The sequence below is a fragment of the Perna viridis genome, chromosome 4 (genome assembly GCF_037379345.1).
Source record: "Perna viridis isolate PV_CMFRI_1.1 ecotype Kerala chromosome 4, ASM3737934v1, whole genome shotgun sequence".
In the NCBI taxonomy this organism is placed as follows: domain Eukaryota; kingdom Metazoa; phylum Mollusca; class Bivalvia; order Mytilida; family Mytilidae; genus Perna; species Perna viridis.
The window spans coordinates 9,260,272-9,278,972 of NC_142448.1; the positions used below are offsets into that span (position 1 = coordinate 9,260,272).

Here is an 18,701-nt window from a genome sequence, read left to right on the forward strand (position 1 = left end):
ACATAATTTGTAAAGTTCAATCTCAATCTTAAAATAAAATCTTGTAAATGCCGAAATTTGTGTCTGATGTGACACTTCAGTTTTCATTGTTCTTCTTTCTAAAACAACAGGTTTGAATTCGATGCTTTTGATTACCACAGCGGTCTACATAATGTTCATTGGAAATTGTATGATAATTTTACTGGAAGTGAAGTTCTCCATGGAAGTTCTCACATCCTTGCTCAGGGCAATGCACAAGTATGTATTTTCTACTGAAGTGTTAATTAATCTTCATATTGAAAAATTGATAAATTAAACAACATATTAGGATGACATGTTCCCAAGTTCAGAGCTTTCGAATTTTCTAATTAGTTTATTTTGTTTTTAAGTTTGAAAATTCATTTGAAACTGAATTAAACTGTTAACTTCCTAACATACCTATTCCTTCCAGATAAAAAAATGTTGGGTAAAAAGTTGAAGAAATTTAAAATTAGTAAAATGTGTTCTCTTCATGACTCTTATATAATTTGATAGCAAAACAAAGGATATGAATTATAAATTAAAATTGTCATGTTCAGCGTAGAAATAGATTTTTGAAAGGTCAAATATGATAAATAAACAAGTCTTTCAAGAGGAAAGTCCGTAAATAACGTCAATTTTAGATTGTCGGAATTAACATATTTTTCATTGTATGTACAGATGTTGATTTGACTTGTTTTGACTTAAATCAGCAGTTTTATTTCTGTTTTTATTTCATTCTCATGATAAGAACTGTGACATTTTTTTTTAAAGAATATAACTTTGTGTGAAGATCTCTACGAGACTGCTCCTCGTGGACCTGTATGTTACTGTACATTATATCATGGATGTTTCCATCGACATTTTTATATTAAACCGGAAATAGTATTCGGAGCTGGTCTTGATCCAGGAAAAGACAAGGGCCTGCACGAATCAGATTATTTCATAGAAATCACAGTAGTTAACCAGGCAATGTTGACTTCAGTACTTACTCGAAAGGTAAATAATTTGATACACATTACAATATATATTCTAAAACAACATGTTACCGAAGCATGCTTTTAATATATATAAATTAGTTAATTATGTACTTATATTAGAAATAAAACTCTAAGAAGTAACAGGATTCCTTGGCAGCAAGCGTTTTAATAACTTTGATATAGTTTATCTGAATTTATGGATCGGAAATCTATACAAGTGTACAAATTCAGTAAAGAGAAGTTCTTTTGCATGTATAACTTAATCCTCTTTTCATTTTGCCATTGATTATTTTCAATTTCAAGTGTATTTGAAGGAAATATAAACGTGCAAATTATTAGTAAATCAAGAAATTTTAGTTTATTATGATATAAACGTATTCTAGGTTAATTGACCAAGATTATGTCAATTTCTTTGGAAGACAAACCATTTTATTACAGATTACTATTGATATTAGTCCACCACAACCAGGCAGTGTACATGATGGTGTAACAGGAAGTCCAGAGGTTGATTATCAGCAGGATTTAACATTAAACTTTCACTGGGACGGGTTCTTTGATCCGGAGAGTGGAGTAAAGTACTACAAATACATAATTTCGGACCATTGTCAGAACAAAGATGATATTTTAACTAGCGATCAGGTATCATGAAAGGCATGATTTTTTTGACAATGTATCCTCTTGTCTTATGTTTGACATTTCTGTAGTAATATTTCAGCCTTATTCTCAAGCTTTGATAGATATTTACTAGACTTTTGATATGATTTTTACAAGTCATTGGTTTTATACATCATTGATTCACTTTGTTGATAATGTCTGTATGATTAGCCTATAAAGAATTTATGATTGCAAAGAAACCATACACATGCATTTATTTTAATACTTGCAACTCATACTTTCCTTTTCTGTTTCAAACTGTTATTTTTAGATGAAAGAAACCACAGTGACGTCCGTCAGCCATAGAACTACTGTAGAGGGTACATACTTTATTACTGTAGTGGCTTTGAACAAAGCAAACGATGCTTCGTATGCTGTGTGTTCAGACGGTGTCACAATAGTAACAATTACACCATCGGTAAAAAATGTCGTTATTGAGGGATCAAGAACAGCCCAGCAACTCATTGAAGACACGAATGGCATTCTGTGGATTATGGCAGAAAATATGACACGAGCACCATATAATAAATCTTTAGGCTGCAGGTATATACATTATGATGGAATATTTTCCTCATTATGATGGAATATTTTCCCAGTTTTCAACGGTTATATTTTGTGTTGGTTTTTACATATTGTAAAATGTTCGTCAATCTAACTTTAAACTATATTTTATTCCTTACATTTAATTTTGATAAAATTATTTTTTTTGTAGCGCAAGTCCTTCGATAATAGATGATATTAAACTGATTCCAGAGACACATCCATCTTCGGTGACATGTAACCAGCTTCAGACATCCAGTACTAACTTGTTACAGATTGTACCCCAAACGTCTCAAGTTTGTATGATATCTTCAAAACGTATAAGGATTCAAACAGATGTATACCTCATAATAACTTAATTAAAAAACTAAATAAATACATTTCCGACAATTTATCATAACATGTAGACAGACTGATAATCAAAATTTTCCAATCAAGTCTTATATCATTCGTTCGTTTAAGAATATATATATGTAGCTTCCAATAATATTCAGATTTCTTTAACTTGAAACTATTTGTTAGTTTTTTTATGATCACTAGTAAAATGATTTTTTTATCAAACTTGATAAATATTACTGTAACAACTATGAATTATATTGAAATCGTATGTAGATGGTTATTACCTGGGACTCAGTGGATGATGAGAGAATTGTGTTTGACTATGAAATAGGATATGCATCCACCAGACAGAGTCTTGCCCCTGATATTTTACCCTTCAGATCAACCAAACATCATCGTCACATCAGAATAGATAATCCAGATCTAACAGAGGGAACTTTATTTTATATTGTTATAAAAAGTATTAGTAAAAGTGGAGTTACAGGATATCAGGTACAATATAAATGAGTTAATGAATGATTTACAATTTTGCCAAAAAATCAGTGGATATTTCTGTGTTTTCAGGTATTAATCTTGGACCTATCTACAGTTGATACGCTCCCAAAGGGAGCATACATGGCTGTATAATCAACTGGATCCTACTTACTTACGGGAAAAAAGCATCAATATCCGGTTTTTCCATGTAAAATTGACAGCTTCATTTTCGTATACTTGGTAAAAGCAATTGAGGACCACACCAGTCTAGGAAACAGAAAGTAGATTCGATGATTTAATCCAAACCGAATCTGAGCTGTTTCTAAGATAGGGATGGTCAAATCATGACACTCGAATGTTTACGAAAATTACGTAATCAATACCGGAAAATTGACCCAAAGATATTTCCGACCATGACAACCCACAGTTCCTTATCAAAGCTGGACATTACGGCCCATACCTATTTTAGACCATGAGAATGGGAAAATGCATAACGACAACAAAAATCGTATATTATTACACATTTGACCAGTTACAAAATTTATGGAAGGACTTAGGTGTTTGAATTCATGTTTTTTTCAGGAGCGTTAAAGGTTTCACTTAAGTCATATCATTATCTTATGGAGCTATACATGTATTCATAACTTTCTATAGTTACGTATTAAATTCTTTGTAACTTATTGTAATACACTGTTTAGAAACTATGAGGCTGATAATAGAATAACAAATTTTTCCAATGAAATTATTTAAGGAATACGTTTTGTAGGATCAGTAATGTCGAAAGTCGTATTTGCATTGAGGTGAATGTCACCGTCCATGTGTGTATGTTTTTTTTTAGAGTATTGGACCAATTATAATAGACGTGACACCTCCAACATATCATGGATCATCCATAGATATTAAATACAAGGACGGAATACTTATTGCAAATTGGTCAAAAGGAGCCTTTCAAGACACCGAGGACCCTCATCTCCTAAATTTTCAATTTGCAATAGGTAAGGATAACTAATTTCTTTATTTTCTATCGTTAATATTATCAAAAGTACATTAAGAAAAAAAACAATACTTATTCTGCATGATATGTTAAATATTTAAGTTCAACCAGATAGTGCTACTAATGCATTTGCCAAAGGTATAGTAAGGGTTTGAATCCATTATTCATTATTAGCAAATAGACCTCAGTGTCTTGAGACATCTTGAGGCGTCTTAAGACATTAACATACGTCTTGACACACAAGTGGAACGTCCTAAGACATGGTTTCGATTATTTTGTGTCTTGAAATGTCTCAAGACACATGTCTTGAAGACATCTCTGGAATGAAAAATGTCTTCGTGACACACGGAAAAATTTTTTTTCATGCCTTGAAGACATGATGTCAAAAAATGATCGGGAGCCTCCAAAATGGATTTTAAACTTATTTCAGTGAATTGGACTATGCCATGTCTTGAAGACATATTTTCAAGATGCAATAGAAGTTAAATAACCCATTACTATTTAAAGCCGTCTTATAGATTTAAGCTACTAGTAGATTTTCGCACAGTTCGGAAGTAAAGATATGAAAAAGGTACCGGTTTCACGTGTTCTTAAGATACTTTACAATAAGTTCCGAGAAGTCATGCCAGGAACGGAAAGGACTAAATTACAAGAAAAGCCAAAGAAAATGGAAAGCATTCTTCATAGCATAACTTGTTCATGAATATCATCCGCTAGTAGGTTATTCTAATTGAAACCAGTTAAAAATTAACTGGCCACTTGGTGAAATTATTGTACAATGAATTTAAATCGTGTAACTTTAAACATCCTTCTTTCGGAAACACTGGTCACTAAAATTCAAAAGTATACACCTTATATTTTAAGAAAACTGAAACAAAATTTGGCTTTATTCTTTCATTGTCCACTCAGAAAGATAAATTTTCTGGTCAGTTTATATCATAGTTCATTTACTCTGTCTAAAGTATTGTTGAGATATAATTATTAAAAACATAAATTTTAGTGGGCATTTATAAAGGATCGAGTATTTATATAAAATACGTTTTCGAATTTGAAATTGGTACGAACTTGAAAAGGGACGAAATTTACTGGGGACGAACTAATAGTTGGTACTAACCTGGTTTCCGAAATACGGCACCAGTTAATGTGCACGGACGAATTGTGTTGTGAACGAGTTGTGAACTGCAGACTTTCTTGCCTAAGAAAATGACCAACATTTAGTCAGATAAGTATTTTCATTATTTTATTTGTTAACCGAAGAATTTGAGACTGCATTTTTTATATCGCATGAAACACAGAAAACGCCACGTTTTTTTGTACTCACAAAACATTTGTATACAGCCTTACCGGTACTAGTGTTTTATTAAAAGCATTGGAAGAAATTGTCAATAGACCTACGGACCGAGTGTATGGAAAATTAAGCAGGTCTATGATGAAATTGGCTCAAGTTGCAATAAAATGTACAGTGCTGTCTATGTAAGTTTATGATGGGTCTTTGTTGACAAAAAAAAATCAATTTCTAACACTGTATAAGTACATATACAAGATAGCTTTGTGGATTTTCGGAAATTGGAAAGTATGCTTTTTCCCGGGTACATATACATATGCTTTGAAATCACATTTCACTAGAAATTCAACTTGTCTCACTTTGACACAATTTAAATAATTATACATGTTATGGACAAATATCATTTAACAAAGAAATTTCCAAGATGATAAACCCTGAATGAATTGGATAAGACACAGTCGTATGTATGTAACTGAAATGATATTTAAAACCTGGTGCTTTGTGGTTTATCTTTTTATTTTGTAGTCAGAATCAAATCTTATGGATGCCGACGAGGACTACGCAAGAAAATGGATAAAATAAGAACAAAAAGACATTGATTCTCTATCAGAGTGGTTAAAGGCTGTGAGGTCTTTAATTTTGAAACGAATGAAAGTTTTATGTAGGTCAATGAATGCCAAGGCTACATTGGTTTTCAAAGACCCCGATGTAGCAAAAAGATTGTCTACTATACACAGGGGCTGCTCTGGCTTCCAAAATTCTATCGCCAGAAAAATCGCCAGCTGCCATTTTTTTTCGCCAGTTTTCAGAAATTAGAGCCAAAGGGTGCCAAAAAAAAACAACTTTTTTTTAAAAAAAAGACAGTATAAGTCCACAGATGAATTATCTTTATCAATTCATCAAAATAACCTCTCCATTCATGACGTGTAAACATGTACCCAAGATTCACTCTTGATGCATGTTTAAAGCAGGTTTTTTGCTCTAGTCTGTCACTTTCATATGCATAAAATAAAAAAGTACTACTTCAGAAACAGGTATTTTACTTCTATCAAAGACTTTATATTACTATTCTCATATAGTCATTGATTTAAAACATGTTCATCTTTGTCATTGATGGGCTAATTTATCTAATACAATATGATTTATTTTTTTATTTTTAACAAACTTGATTCTTTTTCTCAAGGGATAAAATTTCTATCAAACTACATTTTGTGCCATGGACCATTAACTGTGTCCATGTTTAATTATCTTGATATCTGAATAGTTTGTTTGTTTGTTGGGTTTTAACGTCCGAGCAGCAATATTTCAGCTATATTCAGACGATGAACATGAAATTGATGACAAAATGAACATGAAACGATAACGAAATGAAAAAGGGATTGGACACAAGGACAATGGGGTCGACAAACTTTGATTTCCACTGGAAATAGGGAGAGATGGGTAGGGTCGGGCAATTTAGCCTCCTGTGGCGGAGCCCTATGGTTCCTACTTCGGGAGAATACCACAGTAGGGTTCTTTAACGTGCGAGGAACGTGGCATCTTTCCCAACACGGTGCACCAGTATGGTTTGCGGTCAGGTTTTCCGTATTATAGCCTGACAACCCCAGCATGTAACACGCCAGGGGTACCCCATTCCACCACCTGGGGCACACATCCCAGTTGGTCTGTGGGCAGAGCGCCCTAGCCCCCGGCTAAGGTTCTGAGCACTATTTAGTCGCCTTTTACGACAAGCTTAGCGCTGCTGCAGGCCTATTCTTTTAACACCCGAACCTTCACGGGTCTGATATCTGAATAGCATTTCTTTGATTAGATTTTGGGATCCCCATTCTATTTGTTTACCAATTTTCCCGCCAAAAAAGTCGCATAGCAAAAGTGTAAACAAATGTCATTCATTTTCTTTTACCAATTCTTTCATTTCGAAGTATTTAGACACTTCCTGATGGGATAATCATTGTTAATTGGATTTAATTTACTCTGTTGTTAGGTAAATCTGTTTCTGGATGTATCACATGGTTAAACAGGGCTGTGAAACTTGCATGTAGCCACGTGCACATGGCCGTAATTGTGTTTACCTTTGACCATATGAGTTTTGATTGGCTCAATAATATATTTACATTTGATTGACACCTCCTATGAATATATTCGCCTAGTCTAATTACCTTTAATTGCATTCAGTCGTAAATTGGTCATAGCCAATTAACTCAGACCAGGTGTCAACACAAAATTAGTCTATTAGAGAGAATATCCGTTGCTGATAAACTAGCTGTCAATTTTAATACACAAAACCTAGGCGCCAAGAAAATCGCCAACTGGCTATTTTTTTCGCCAGATAAAATAAAAAATTGCAAATTACGACATTGGCGAAGCCCAGCGCGACTCCTGTATACATGACAAATATGTTGTCGTACCAGCAGACAAAGCCCACAACAACATTGTTTTTGTCTGCAAAACGTTTCACATCCAATGTTTATTATCAGAAGTAGACGTAGAGAATAATAGCAGTGATAAGACCTATACTGCTACCACACTGTCCATAAGAAGAGATTTTGGAAAACCATAAATCTGTGCTATCCTCTTTTGGTCTCTCTACCAAGGACGATGATTGTGATTTACTGTCTATGTACTATGTACTAAACTCCACAAGAATCCATACAAACAACGTTTCTTAGCTGGATCTGCTGCAATATGTACCACCAAACCTCTTTCAAAACTTTTAACTGATATACTGACAACTGTCAAAAAGGGTCTACAGTCCTACCACAATACTTGTTACTCCCGTAGTTGTATTCAATGTGGATCCTAACAAAGTCGAAAGATCTTTTGGAGACAACCAGTTCAAGACTTCAAGACTATTATCTGAATATAATACTTTAAAACCTTTAATTTTTCAACACTGTATACTTCTATTCCCCATACTCAGTTAAAGTCCCGACTTAAAACATTATACATCGTTGTTTTTACAAAAAAAGATGGTATACCTAGATACAAATATATAGTTCTTTGCAGAGATTCCTTATACTTTGTAAGAAATAATTCTAAATCATCTTCCAAATATACAGAGGAAGATGTTTCCAAAATGCTGGAATTTTTAATCGACAACATATTCGTCCAGTGTGGTGGACATGTTTTTTTTTTAAAAAAACGGTCGGCATTCCAATGGGAACAAATTGTGCTCCATTACTTGCTGACCTTTCCCTTCACTATTATGAGGCTGACTTTGTAGCTGATCTGATCCGAAAGAAAGAATATCGTTTAGGTAGATTCTTTAATTTCAGTTTCCGCTATATAGATGACGTATTATCTTTAAACAATCCTAATTTCGGGGATTTGATAATTCGCATCTACCCCAAAGAATTTGAGATAAAGGATACTACAGACACTGTGAAGGCACCCTCATATCTTGACCTACATTTAGAAATCGATGGTAAAGGAAAACTTTTGACCAAACTTTACGACAAACATGATGACTTTTCATTCAAAATTGTCAACTTTCCTCTCATCTGTGGCAACATCCCTTCAGCACCTGCGTATGGAGTGTTCATATCACAACTCGTATGTTATGCCAGAGCTTGCCGAAAATACACAAACTTTTTGTACCGCGCAAGAACTCTAACAAATAGGCTTCTGGAACAGGATTATGTTGCTACAGGACTGAAGTCATCACTACAGAAGTTTTATGGTCGTCGTCATGAACCGGTGGATCGTTATGGTGTATCCATCCGCACCACGAAAACTGATTTATTCAACGGGTCATAGGTTTCCTTTCTTCGTTTGTCTACCCCGGACTTGACTTTTTATGAGCAACTCGGCGGGTGTTTCTAGAAAAGCAGAGGACGCTTACCCTACCGGTGCAACTGGTCCATGCTTCCAGTTTTTAGTGGAGTCCGAGGTGCTCATTTGATTTTGTTACTTTGTATATATGATTTTAGTTACTTTATGTTCTTTGCTGTGTATATCTGTTTTCCATGTCTGGTCTTTGTCCTTGGATTACATTCTTTTGATTACCGCTATAACCTTGGTTCAACAAACGAAATTCGTTCCCGCCGAACTCCGGTGACAATCGTCTGCTTGATCAACTTCTCGGTATTGTACGTTGTTCGCGTAAAATAAATCCGAGATATCCGAAATAACGCCGAAGTGCATTCTGGGTTCTTCGGTTTTTGGACAAACCATTTAAACGTAAACAACATCTCCTAGCAACCCGATCACTGTAAACATGGCCGACTCTTTACAATGTAAATATTGGCACCTAGAATTAAAATCTGACCGGAATTTAACGGTTCAATGTTTAGGGAGAAGCCGTTTGGCTAAACGAATGAGCAAGTCATTTAAGACAATTTAAACGACGGTAGGTGTCAATAAAGTCGTAGAAAATATTTTTATTCAAATTTTAACAGTATGTTATTTATGTGACGCCGACTATAGTTGAAATAAATGATTTGCCCGGGTTTGAATAGCTTTTGTCCCGAAGCTGTAATGTTGTTGATAATTACCGGTTTATACTTAGGTTCCACTATATAGATAGGTCACTGCAGATAACTTGATGACAATTTGTGGAAATAAAGCTATATAGAGACACTTAAACAAGCATATCCAACATTTTTTTCCTGAAAAAAGTATATATTTTTCAAAACCTTACAATAATATTATAATATTATAACCTTGTAATAATAAACGTAATAAAAATATACATCAGTTTTCATAAGAAATTTTGGGTCAAAAAACAGGTTTTCTAAAATATCTGGAACTTAAAAACTGCCAAAAAAGTAAGTTGGCATGGTATTATTGTAAAAAAAAACAAATAAAAAGTATACTTTTTTCTGCTCATTTGTTCATGATTTTAATTCTTAAAGTTCTTTCGAAATTTTGCATTTTTGAAAAACTGTCTGTTGGTGCAGGGAAGAGAATCCAATCCGTTGAATCTTCCCGGATAGCTTAAAAAGCATGTATTTTACACCTCTTTACCTTCACAAGTATTGCATATATTTATGTACGATTGCTCTACTACCCACAATCAATATTTCCACACAGTTTCACCTCTTATTTTTAAATTTTACAAAATTAGACCGGGTCAGTTTTGTGTACGAAATAGTGTACCGAAATCACATTTGTATAGTGCAGCCTTACATGAAATATGGCAGGTGCGGCCGGCGGAGCGGGACATACTAACCCTTCTGGTGCACCTGATTTTACTTACGCGTTTTTGTAATTGGTTTGTTGTTTGTTTTTAGCTTTTTTTTTCTGGGGTGGGGTTATACTGCAAGTGCTTCAGATTGTTTATGTGACGTCTAATCTTAAGTTTTTATGTGTGAACTTTTTTTTATTAAATTCGCTACATTGTGCATATAGATTGTCTCTGGTTCATTTGTTTATGTTAAGGCCATATTTTTGGATTTTAATATCATTCCATTGCTGACGCTTCAGTATTTCTAGTTGTCTTAAACTAATAACATATTTTACTCACTTGCAATATGACGGATGCCTGTTGTCGATCAATACATGCTTATCGTTTTTGAGCTCCAAATGTCACTCCAGCCGTTTTATTAGATCAAATTGTAAGTGCTTTAATTTTTGTGTGTCTGTTTTTAATGCCTTATTTTATTTTTAATGAAAAACGTCTAGAATATGCGAGTCAACGCTTTCATTTGCAGATTAAATATCAAAAAATGTAATTTCCAATTCTGAAATGTACTTTTCATGTATTTCTCTTTTCTCCTTTTTATTTTGATTTTAAATATATAGACAATATGCAACACACATGAATCAATAAAAGTAGTCCACTTTAATTGTGAGCGTAGCCTGTATATATATCATAATTTGTTTTGACCAAGATGATATTTATTGGACATGGGACGCATACTGTTAAACATATGTTAACTAAATCAAGCAAGATATCATTTTATTAGTACATCACACCAATGGTTTCATTCAGAAATTACATTTTTTTTACATTGTTAACAACATCACTCTGACTTTCTTACTGACCAGGTCGTTAGATAAGCAGTAGATAATAAGGAAAGATTGTTATAATATATCTTTCACAGTAGGTACATAAAAAAACACTGACATAGTTAAAGAAAAACGTAGGTTCTTTTTTAAGGCTTGAAAAAAGTTTATAGAATGATATTAATACTTTTGTAACGACTTGATTAATAATTTAATGTAATCTAATTTAAGGACAAAGTAAGGACCGAACAGATGTTGCAGAATACCGAGCATTGAATTATAACTCTAAATGTACGCCTACACGTCCACCAGAGTGTACAGCAATCGATCTATCTGTGTTAGATTATGAGTTACACGCTCATCACATGTACTATGTGACAATTAAAGTAACCAACCTAGCAGGGTTAAGCACGTCAAAAACGTCTGAAGGTTATATGCATGATGTCCAGGTGCCTTCAGTGGGTGTAGTTTATGATATTAATCCAAACGATGTTGACAATAAAGATGTTAAGGTATGTTTTACTGCATTGAACCATAAACGTGTCAGTTACAAATCAAACATATTTTATTTATGAATTATTTTAGATTTCCACATGTTTTTAAAGAAAGTAAAATGAACCGTTTTACCTCTTTTGAAAGGTTATTTCGTATTTTTGATTCACCATAATATGAAGTGTAGTAATATCTATTCGTTAGTTCGTCAACAGAGCAGAACCAATGAAAACAGGAATTATCTTACAGGATATAATAGATGTTGATTTCACGGAAGAATCTGATTCTTTGGCTGTACGATGGAAAGGCTTCCATCATCCTCATCTTCCTGTTAAGTACTCGGTCTGTTTAGGAACAACTCATGGAAGCTGTGATGTCAAGAAAAGAGATAACATTGACAATTCAGTCAATCAAATAGCATTTACAAATTTGCCGCTTGTCTCCTTTCAGGTATGTTCACATGACTATTTTTTATTAGGGTAATCTATCCATTCTATGATAAATTTTGGTCCAGGGAATGGAACGGGTGTTTTCTTTGGTATGAGAACTGGTGCAATATGGTGTAAGGAAGAAGTTTGGACCATTTACGAACTGTACAGTAAAGTACAACATTCATAGATTATACACACAACACACTGAACCCATGTTAAATGAGCAAATACGGTATAATGTATAATAAATTAACGTCTGTTTGTCTGTTCTCTTAAGACTTACAACTTAAAATTCAAATAAGTTTATTCAGAAATATTTCGAAATAAGTATTTGTCGATGTATTTGTGTTTTGTTACATTGTCTTATATTTGTTAATTATAGAACAATTTGTTATCTTTAGACTGCCAGTTAGAACTAGTTGCTTCTAATAAGTTGACAAATTGTATAAGCTGCATAATGCTGTGAAACTTTGAATGCGATTTGTGATGACTTCACTTTAACTTGCATGTTCGAAACTTTATCTAACGTTGAAGTATGTTAAGCCAGTTGAACTGTATTACGATGATTCATAACACAAAAAAAGTGAAGTGAAATTCAACACTTATATACTTCTTTCAATATGAAGTCTGACTGCATTTCGAACAACATTAGTGTTAACATTAAATTCTCCAATTTTGTTCAAATTAGGTGTAATAAGAAGTAAAGTCAACTAGGTAATGTTAAATATTTATTTCAAAAATTGTTTCAGAAATACTTTTTCACTGTGAAAGCCATTACTTCAGCTGGTACTGTCGAGTCATTTTCTGATGGAGTAATGGTTGTTGACAGCAATACTCAACTATCAGGAGTTTTAATACACGATGGTCCCGTTTGCACTGGTATGTGGAAACATGTTATATTGGTATTGTATGGAAGATAATAAAGAAATTGCTTTAGTAGATTTCATCTCAAATAAATTTCGAAGTTGTAACTCTTCCGAATCGAGTCTGATAGATATTTTGTTGATAATTCAATTAATCATCCAAAAACATGGTTTTTTCATCGACTTTCGTTTCTAACTTCAATTTAATGAACCTTAAACAGCCACGTTATGAAAGTAAAGAACAAACGATAAGTTGTAGTGTTTAATTTCTTCACATTTTTAAAAAGATACAGCCTATATCTTGCACGAAATGGCGACTCTATTGGGCAAAAGTATGTTGTGACGTCGTTAAAATTGGGTAAAATTTTTCTATGGCGTCGGAAATAAGACTTATTTTGTCATTTATTTATCAGCTTGTTTTTACCACGGCTGTGGTCAACTGTTATCTAAAGAATCTTGAAGCACGATGTCACCAGCCACTGACTCGTTTTTGTTTATACCCACCAGAAAGCTCCGTTATGATGCATAATTTAAACGTCTATACAATAAAATTAAACCAGAAATTCGGGTTCGTAAGGTATAATGATAATATGAATTATTACAAAAAATAGAATTAGCATTCCATTTTGAAAAAAAGGGCACACACACACAGTTAGTATAATAATATGCAAATTTTGACAAAGTTCAATGATTAAACTTAGTTCTACTGTTTATTCCAACTGTCGTTTTATTGTAGATGAAACTAGTGTTAATGCAAGTCACCATACTAATGTAAGTACTGAAAACGTTTCAGGCTCTAGATTACCTTAGTTCCAATAAATATTACTACTTCCGAAGTTTGCGATACAGATTTTTTGTATTCGTATCCGTTTTACTTTCACAAACACCTTATAAACCCCTATTAATTATAGGTTTAATAGGATAATTAATTGGAAAGAGTGAATAACCAAAATATTTCCGCGCACAAGTTAATCGTTCTTGGCACGAGTGATCATGTTTTGGTTATTCACGATAACCAATTGATTATCCTATTTATTATATAGATTTTCTTCATATTTTAACGATATGTTCAACATGAATTTAAATTTTGTGATTGGCGGATTGATATCAAAGTTGTGGCATTTTGACGGGAGAAGTCCGAGAGTGAAATTCAAGAATTTATTTCACAGTGTGAATTATCGAAATTTATTACACTGTGAACATTCGATTAAACACTGCTATATAATAATGAAAGTGTATACACTTCCATATGAGTATTATAACTATTTGATTGTAGGATATTTTGAAGCACTGTCTACCAGATATTGACTACCAAACTTCAACGACTACGTTGTATGCTAAGTGGGATATTCCAACAGGTTTACACGATGTTATCAGAAGCTCCTGGATATCAGTAGATATACGATCACCTGTTGGAGGTTAGGAAAATAACACAATATACACGCACATACTGTTTATCTTTGAATGAATATATTGGTAACTTGTTTAAGCAATTCAAAAGACGTAAATGATTATTTGCAAATGGTGCGCCTTACATTTCAATTAACTTATATATGTGCAGGATTTTCATGTGGGAGGGGAACTATAGCCGCCCATAATATATCAACTATTGTCTTTCCTCTCATACAAGTAGTAATTATCAGTAACAAAACCATTAAAACTGGGTTTAATTAATATTCCCAAAAATATTTTCCCACCTACATTTTATACTTTAAGTTGTTTTACACAGATTTTTGGAGTACATTTATTGAGTATAGATACATTGGGAGTCATCATGTGGCAGAAATGGGGAATTTAGATCTTCAGCCGGGAAGAACATACCGGTTTAATATAAAATTATGTGCCGACAATCTTTGCTTTCCTCCATTGAAAAGTGATGGTGTTACTATTATACCTACTGCTCCAGTTACAGGCTCAATAGAAGTTCAACTTGATAAGTTGAAGGTAATACTGATCAATATAACTACTGGGAAATTATACGCATATAGTGCTCCATAAGGTTTGATATTTTGCAGGAGACTGTTCTGTAAGTTCTTATTATACCACTCTGTTTCCTTCTTTGTTATTTTGCCTCACATTTCTGATAATTTTGAATAAAGAAACCAACGTATTTCTGCAAAATAAACAAATGAGTAAGCCACTTAACTACCCTGTTAGTATTATATCGATCCTGGTAGCTTGATTTTGTTTGTTTTATTTTTTTTTCAGTTACCAAATTTTTAGTATTCAGTTTGTGCATTTTTCCTTGTGTTGTAGATAACTATCATTACTAAACAAATGTATGACCCTGATATAAAAGACACAACGGAAGCCAAAGAAGCTATCGACTTCTTTGAATGGGCCATTGTCGACGGTTCAAGAGAAGCGGGTGTTTATACAAAGTGGGAAAAGGTTTCAACAGTTCAAATGATAAATAGCACTCACGTGAGTTAAATAAGTCCTGAGTTGTTATGTTTTAATTTCTGTAAAATTATTGTTTCATGGTTTATCATCTTCGTCGTTGTAAAAGGAACCAAGATTCTAGGGGAAATCTAAAGAATGTAATCTTGGAACAAATACAAGACACGGAAAATAGACAAACAAAACAAAGAACATGAAATAATCAAAATAATACATACAAAGAAACAAAGTTGAATGAGCATCTCGGACTCCACTACAAATCTGGAGCATGAACTAGATGCACCGGTAGGGTGAGCATCCTATGCTTTTCAAGAAACATCGCTGTGTAGCTCATAAAAAGTCAAGTCCAGGGTAGACGAAAGAGGAAAGAAAAACTATGACTTATTGAACAAAAGTGTTATCATGTTGCAGATGGATACATAGTAACGATCCACGAGTTATCGATGACGAACTTAAAACTTCTGTAGTGATGTATTCAATCTTGTAGCAACATAAATCTGTTCCAGTAGCCTAATTGTAAGAAGTCTGAGTAGTTACAGCAACCTTTGGCATAACGTATGAGTTGTGATATGAAAGACTCCATACACAGGTGCTAAAGGGTTGTTGCCACAGATGAAAGGAAAGTCGACAATACGGAATGAAAAGTCATCGCGTTTGTCGTATAGTTTGGTCAATAGTTTTTCTTTACTATCGGTCTTTAAGTGTAGGTCAAGCTATGAGGCTGACTTCACAGTGTCTGTTATATCCTATATCTCAAGTTCTTTGGGGTAGATAGGATGTGTAAAATCCCCGAAATCAGGATTGTTTAAAGATAATACGTCATCTGTATAATGGAAACTGAGATTAAAGGATCTAGCTAAACATTGTTACTTCTTTTGGATCAGATTAGCTATAAAGTCAGCCTCATAAGAGTGAAGGAATTGGTCAGCAAATAGAGGATTACAATATGTTCCTATTGGAATGCCAATGTCGACCATTTGTTGAAAAAATGTTTCCAACACATAAAAAATTTCAGCATTTTGAAAACGATTTCTTCGTCTACCCAAGACCTGACGTTTTATGGACAACTCGGGGGTGTTAAAAATAGATATTTATAGCTGGTTTTAAGTGTAAACATGTGTTTATCATTCAATCAATAACTCTTTTCCGTTATTAATGAAGGTCAAAGTAGCTATATATTTGCATTTAAATAATCAAAAGCCAAAGTAAAAAGAAATGTCTGACATTTAGATTTATCATAAAAAAATACACATTAACGGTTTAAATATCTAGTTTAAGTTTGACGTCATTCTCGAAGATAATATAGATTTAACCAAGTGTAAAAGAATTGCTTTACGAGGATACAATAAAGTTGCCGTATGCAGTGAAGTTCAGACAGAAATAAAGAAATGTAACGTCGAAGATGGACATAGCCAGGTCATCCCAAGGGCAGTTATTGACACTACAAATAGAAATGGTAGGTATAACTAAAATTTTGACAAAATTGTAATTAGTAGTTAGAACTATTTAAATACAAAGTAATGACAGGGTACTTAGAAGAAAAACAAAACAGAAAGTAACTAAAAAAGAAAGTTAAAAACTAGATAAGAAACCATAAGTTTTCTGCATTATAGGATATATATATAGACACATTTGTTGATAAAAGGACGTTGCAATTCGTTAAAAGATACATAAATTTCTTCAAAGTGATACTCGCGTCTGCACGAAAAAGAAAAGTGAATGATGTTTTTATGTATTCCATTGTGTCAAAAACCTTCATGTATCCTAATAAACAAGTACTGTTAGTTGTAAAAAAAATAACTGTATCTTATTTTAAACTTTAGATGGATGAAAATAAGAGAAAGTATATCAATGATCAATACATTTAATATAGAGGCACATTTGTACTTCATTTAAGTCATGTTAATGTATTTTATAATGTCTTCCAAAGAAGACGGATCCTCAGAAGATGTTTTGTTAGAACTAAACACACCATGGACTTTACCTGATGTAGACTATATACCAACGAAACATGTATTGTCGGCAGTATGGCCATCTTTACGCCATGATTCATATCAATGGGGTGTTTTAGAAGTTCGACCAAACGATGCTCTGACATTTTACAGAAACTATACTGATCTTGTTATCACCGATCCTTGCTCTCATCCAGATATCATCAAATGTGGTCATACAGGTAAGTTATTACTATAAGAATAGTATTGTGATCATAAAGTTAAATGCTACCAGAAGTATTATCTAATGTGGTCATGGAGATAAAATTCATCAAGTGTGGTAAACATGGTACAGTGATATCTGAAGTATCATCTCGTATGGTCATTAAGTCAATATGATATCAACAAGTGAAAAATAACACTCAAATAAAGCCATATTCAATACTGCGTGTGTCATCACAAATTATTATATAGGTTTAATGATAGTATTCGTTGATCTAACGAGGCCATAATTGTAACAGAACAGGTTACTGGCACTAGGCATCTTCATTAAATTTGTTCAATAAGATTAAACTCGGGTTAAAGAATAGTCAAACGTTATTACAAGTACTACAAGTAGTATCATTAAATGTAGTGATACTGAGTTGCTTATCAGATGAGACCTAAAATGTTACTCACAGTATTGGAAAAATTTGGGTAAATTTAATGATACAATTGTATAAACAAATAATCAAAGTGTTCATAAAGGTACATTTTACTGTCTAAATTGTTTTGGTTTAGAATCCTGGCCTCTCTAGTTTAAGATTGTGTGATATTATTGTTATATGTATAGTAATAAAAATAACTTGTCAAGGTTGTTATGATTTTAAATCAAACGTAAAACCTATATTCCTTTAAGTCATTTTGGCTATTTGACAGTTTTTACCCTAAAAGAGAAGCCAGTGTTAAGATGATAATGAAAAACGTACTTTTCATATTAATTGTCTTATTTGAATCATATATTAATATGTTCATAATCTTTCGTTAAAAAAAATAATAATAAAGCCACAAGATTGTAAGAACGTCTGGAATGTAAAATTTCCTCATTACAATCCAAGCATCTTAGTTTTGATGTAAAATACATATACATTTAAGAAAACAGATACATCAATGTTCATTTCAATGATTCTGAGGAACTAATTCATGGGAAAAGATACTCTGTATGTGTCCATTCTGAAAGGAAAGAAATTCAACATGAAAAATGGACTGAAGTATTGACTGCAGTATCATCCTGCAGTGATGGTGTAGTAGTTGATCTTACAGCTCCAATAGGAGGCAATGTCTGGGTTGGAACAACAACGAAATTGTTATATCAGGTAAAAAGCTTGATAATTGA

At 33.1% G+C, this 18,701-nt stretch overlaps 1 protein-coding gene across 1 annotated transcript in view; it reads left to right on the plus strand.

The window, feature by feature from the left end:
- The window catches only part of LOC148618755 (uncharacterized), a 73,851-nt gene that overhangs the window by 30,532 nt on the left and 24,618 nt on the right, over positions 1–18,701 (plus strand). The window contains exons 14-30 of the mRNA XM_088577936.1: positions 111–237; positions 772–996; positions 1,416–1,616; positions 1,903–2,174; positions 2,344–2,467; positions 2,784–3,002; positions 3,823–3,979; positions 11,441–11,721; positions 11,951–12,151; positions 12,882–13,011; positions 13,732–13,766; positions 14,272–14,413; positions 14,725–14,939; positions 15,252–15,419; positions 16,668–16,851; positions 17,326–17,568; positions 18,461–18,681. Of these exons, the coding sequence (XP_088434062.1) occupies positions 111–237; positions 772–996; positions 1,416–1,616; positions 1,903–2,174; positions 2,344–2,467; positions 2,784–3,002; positions 3,823–3,979; positions 11,441–11,721; positions 11,951–12,151; positions 12,882–13,011; positions 13,732–13,766; positions 14,272–14,413; positions 14,725–14,939; positions 15,252–15,419; positions 16,668–16,851; positions 17,326–17,568; positions 18,461–18,681 (3,145 nt within the window). The remainder of the gene's footprint in view (positions 1–110; positions 238–771; positions 997–1,415; positions 1,617–1,902; positions 2,175–2,343; positions 2,468–2,783; positions 3,003–3,822; positions 3,980–11,440; positions 11,722–11,950; positions 12,152–12,881; positions 13,012–13,731; positions 13,767–14,271; positions 14,414–14,724; positions 14,940–15,251; positions 15,420–16,667; positions 16,852–17,325; positions 17,569–18,460; positions 18,682–18,701) is intronic.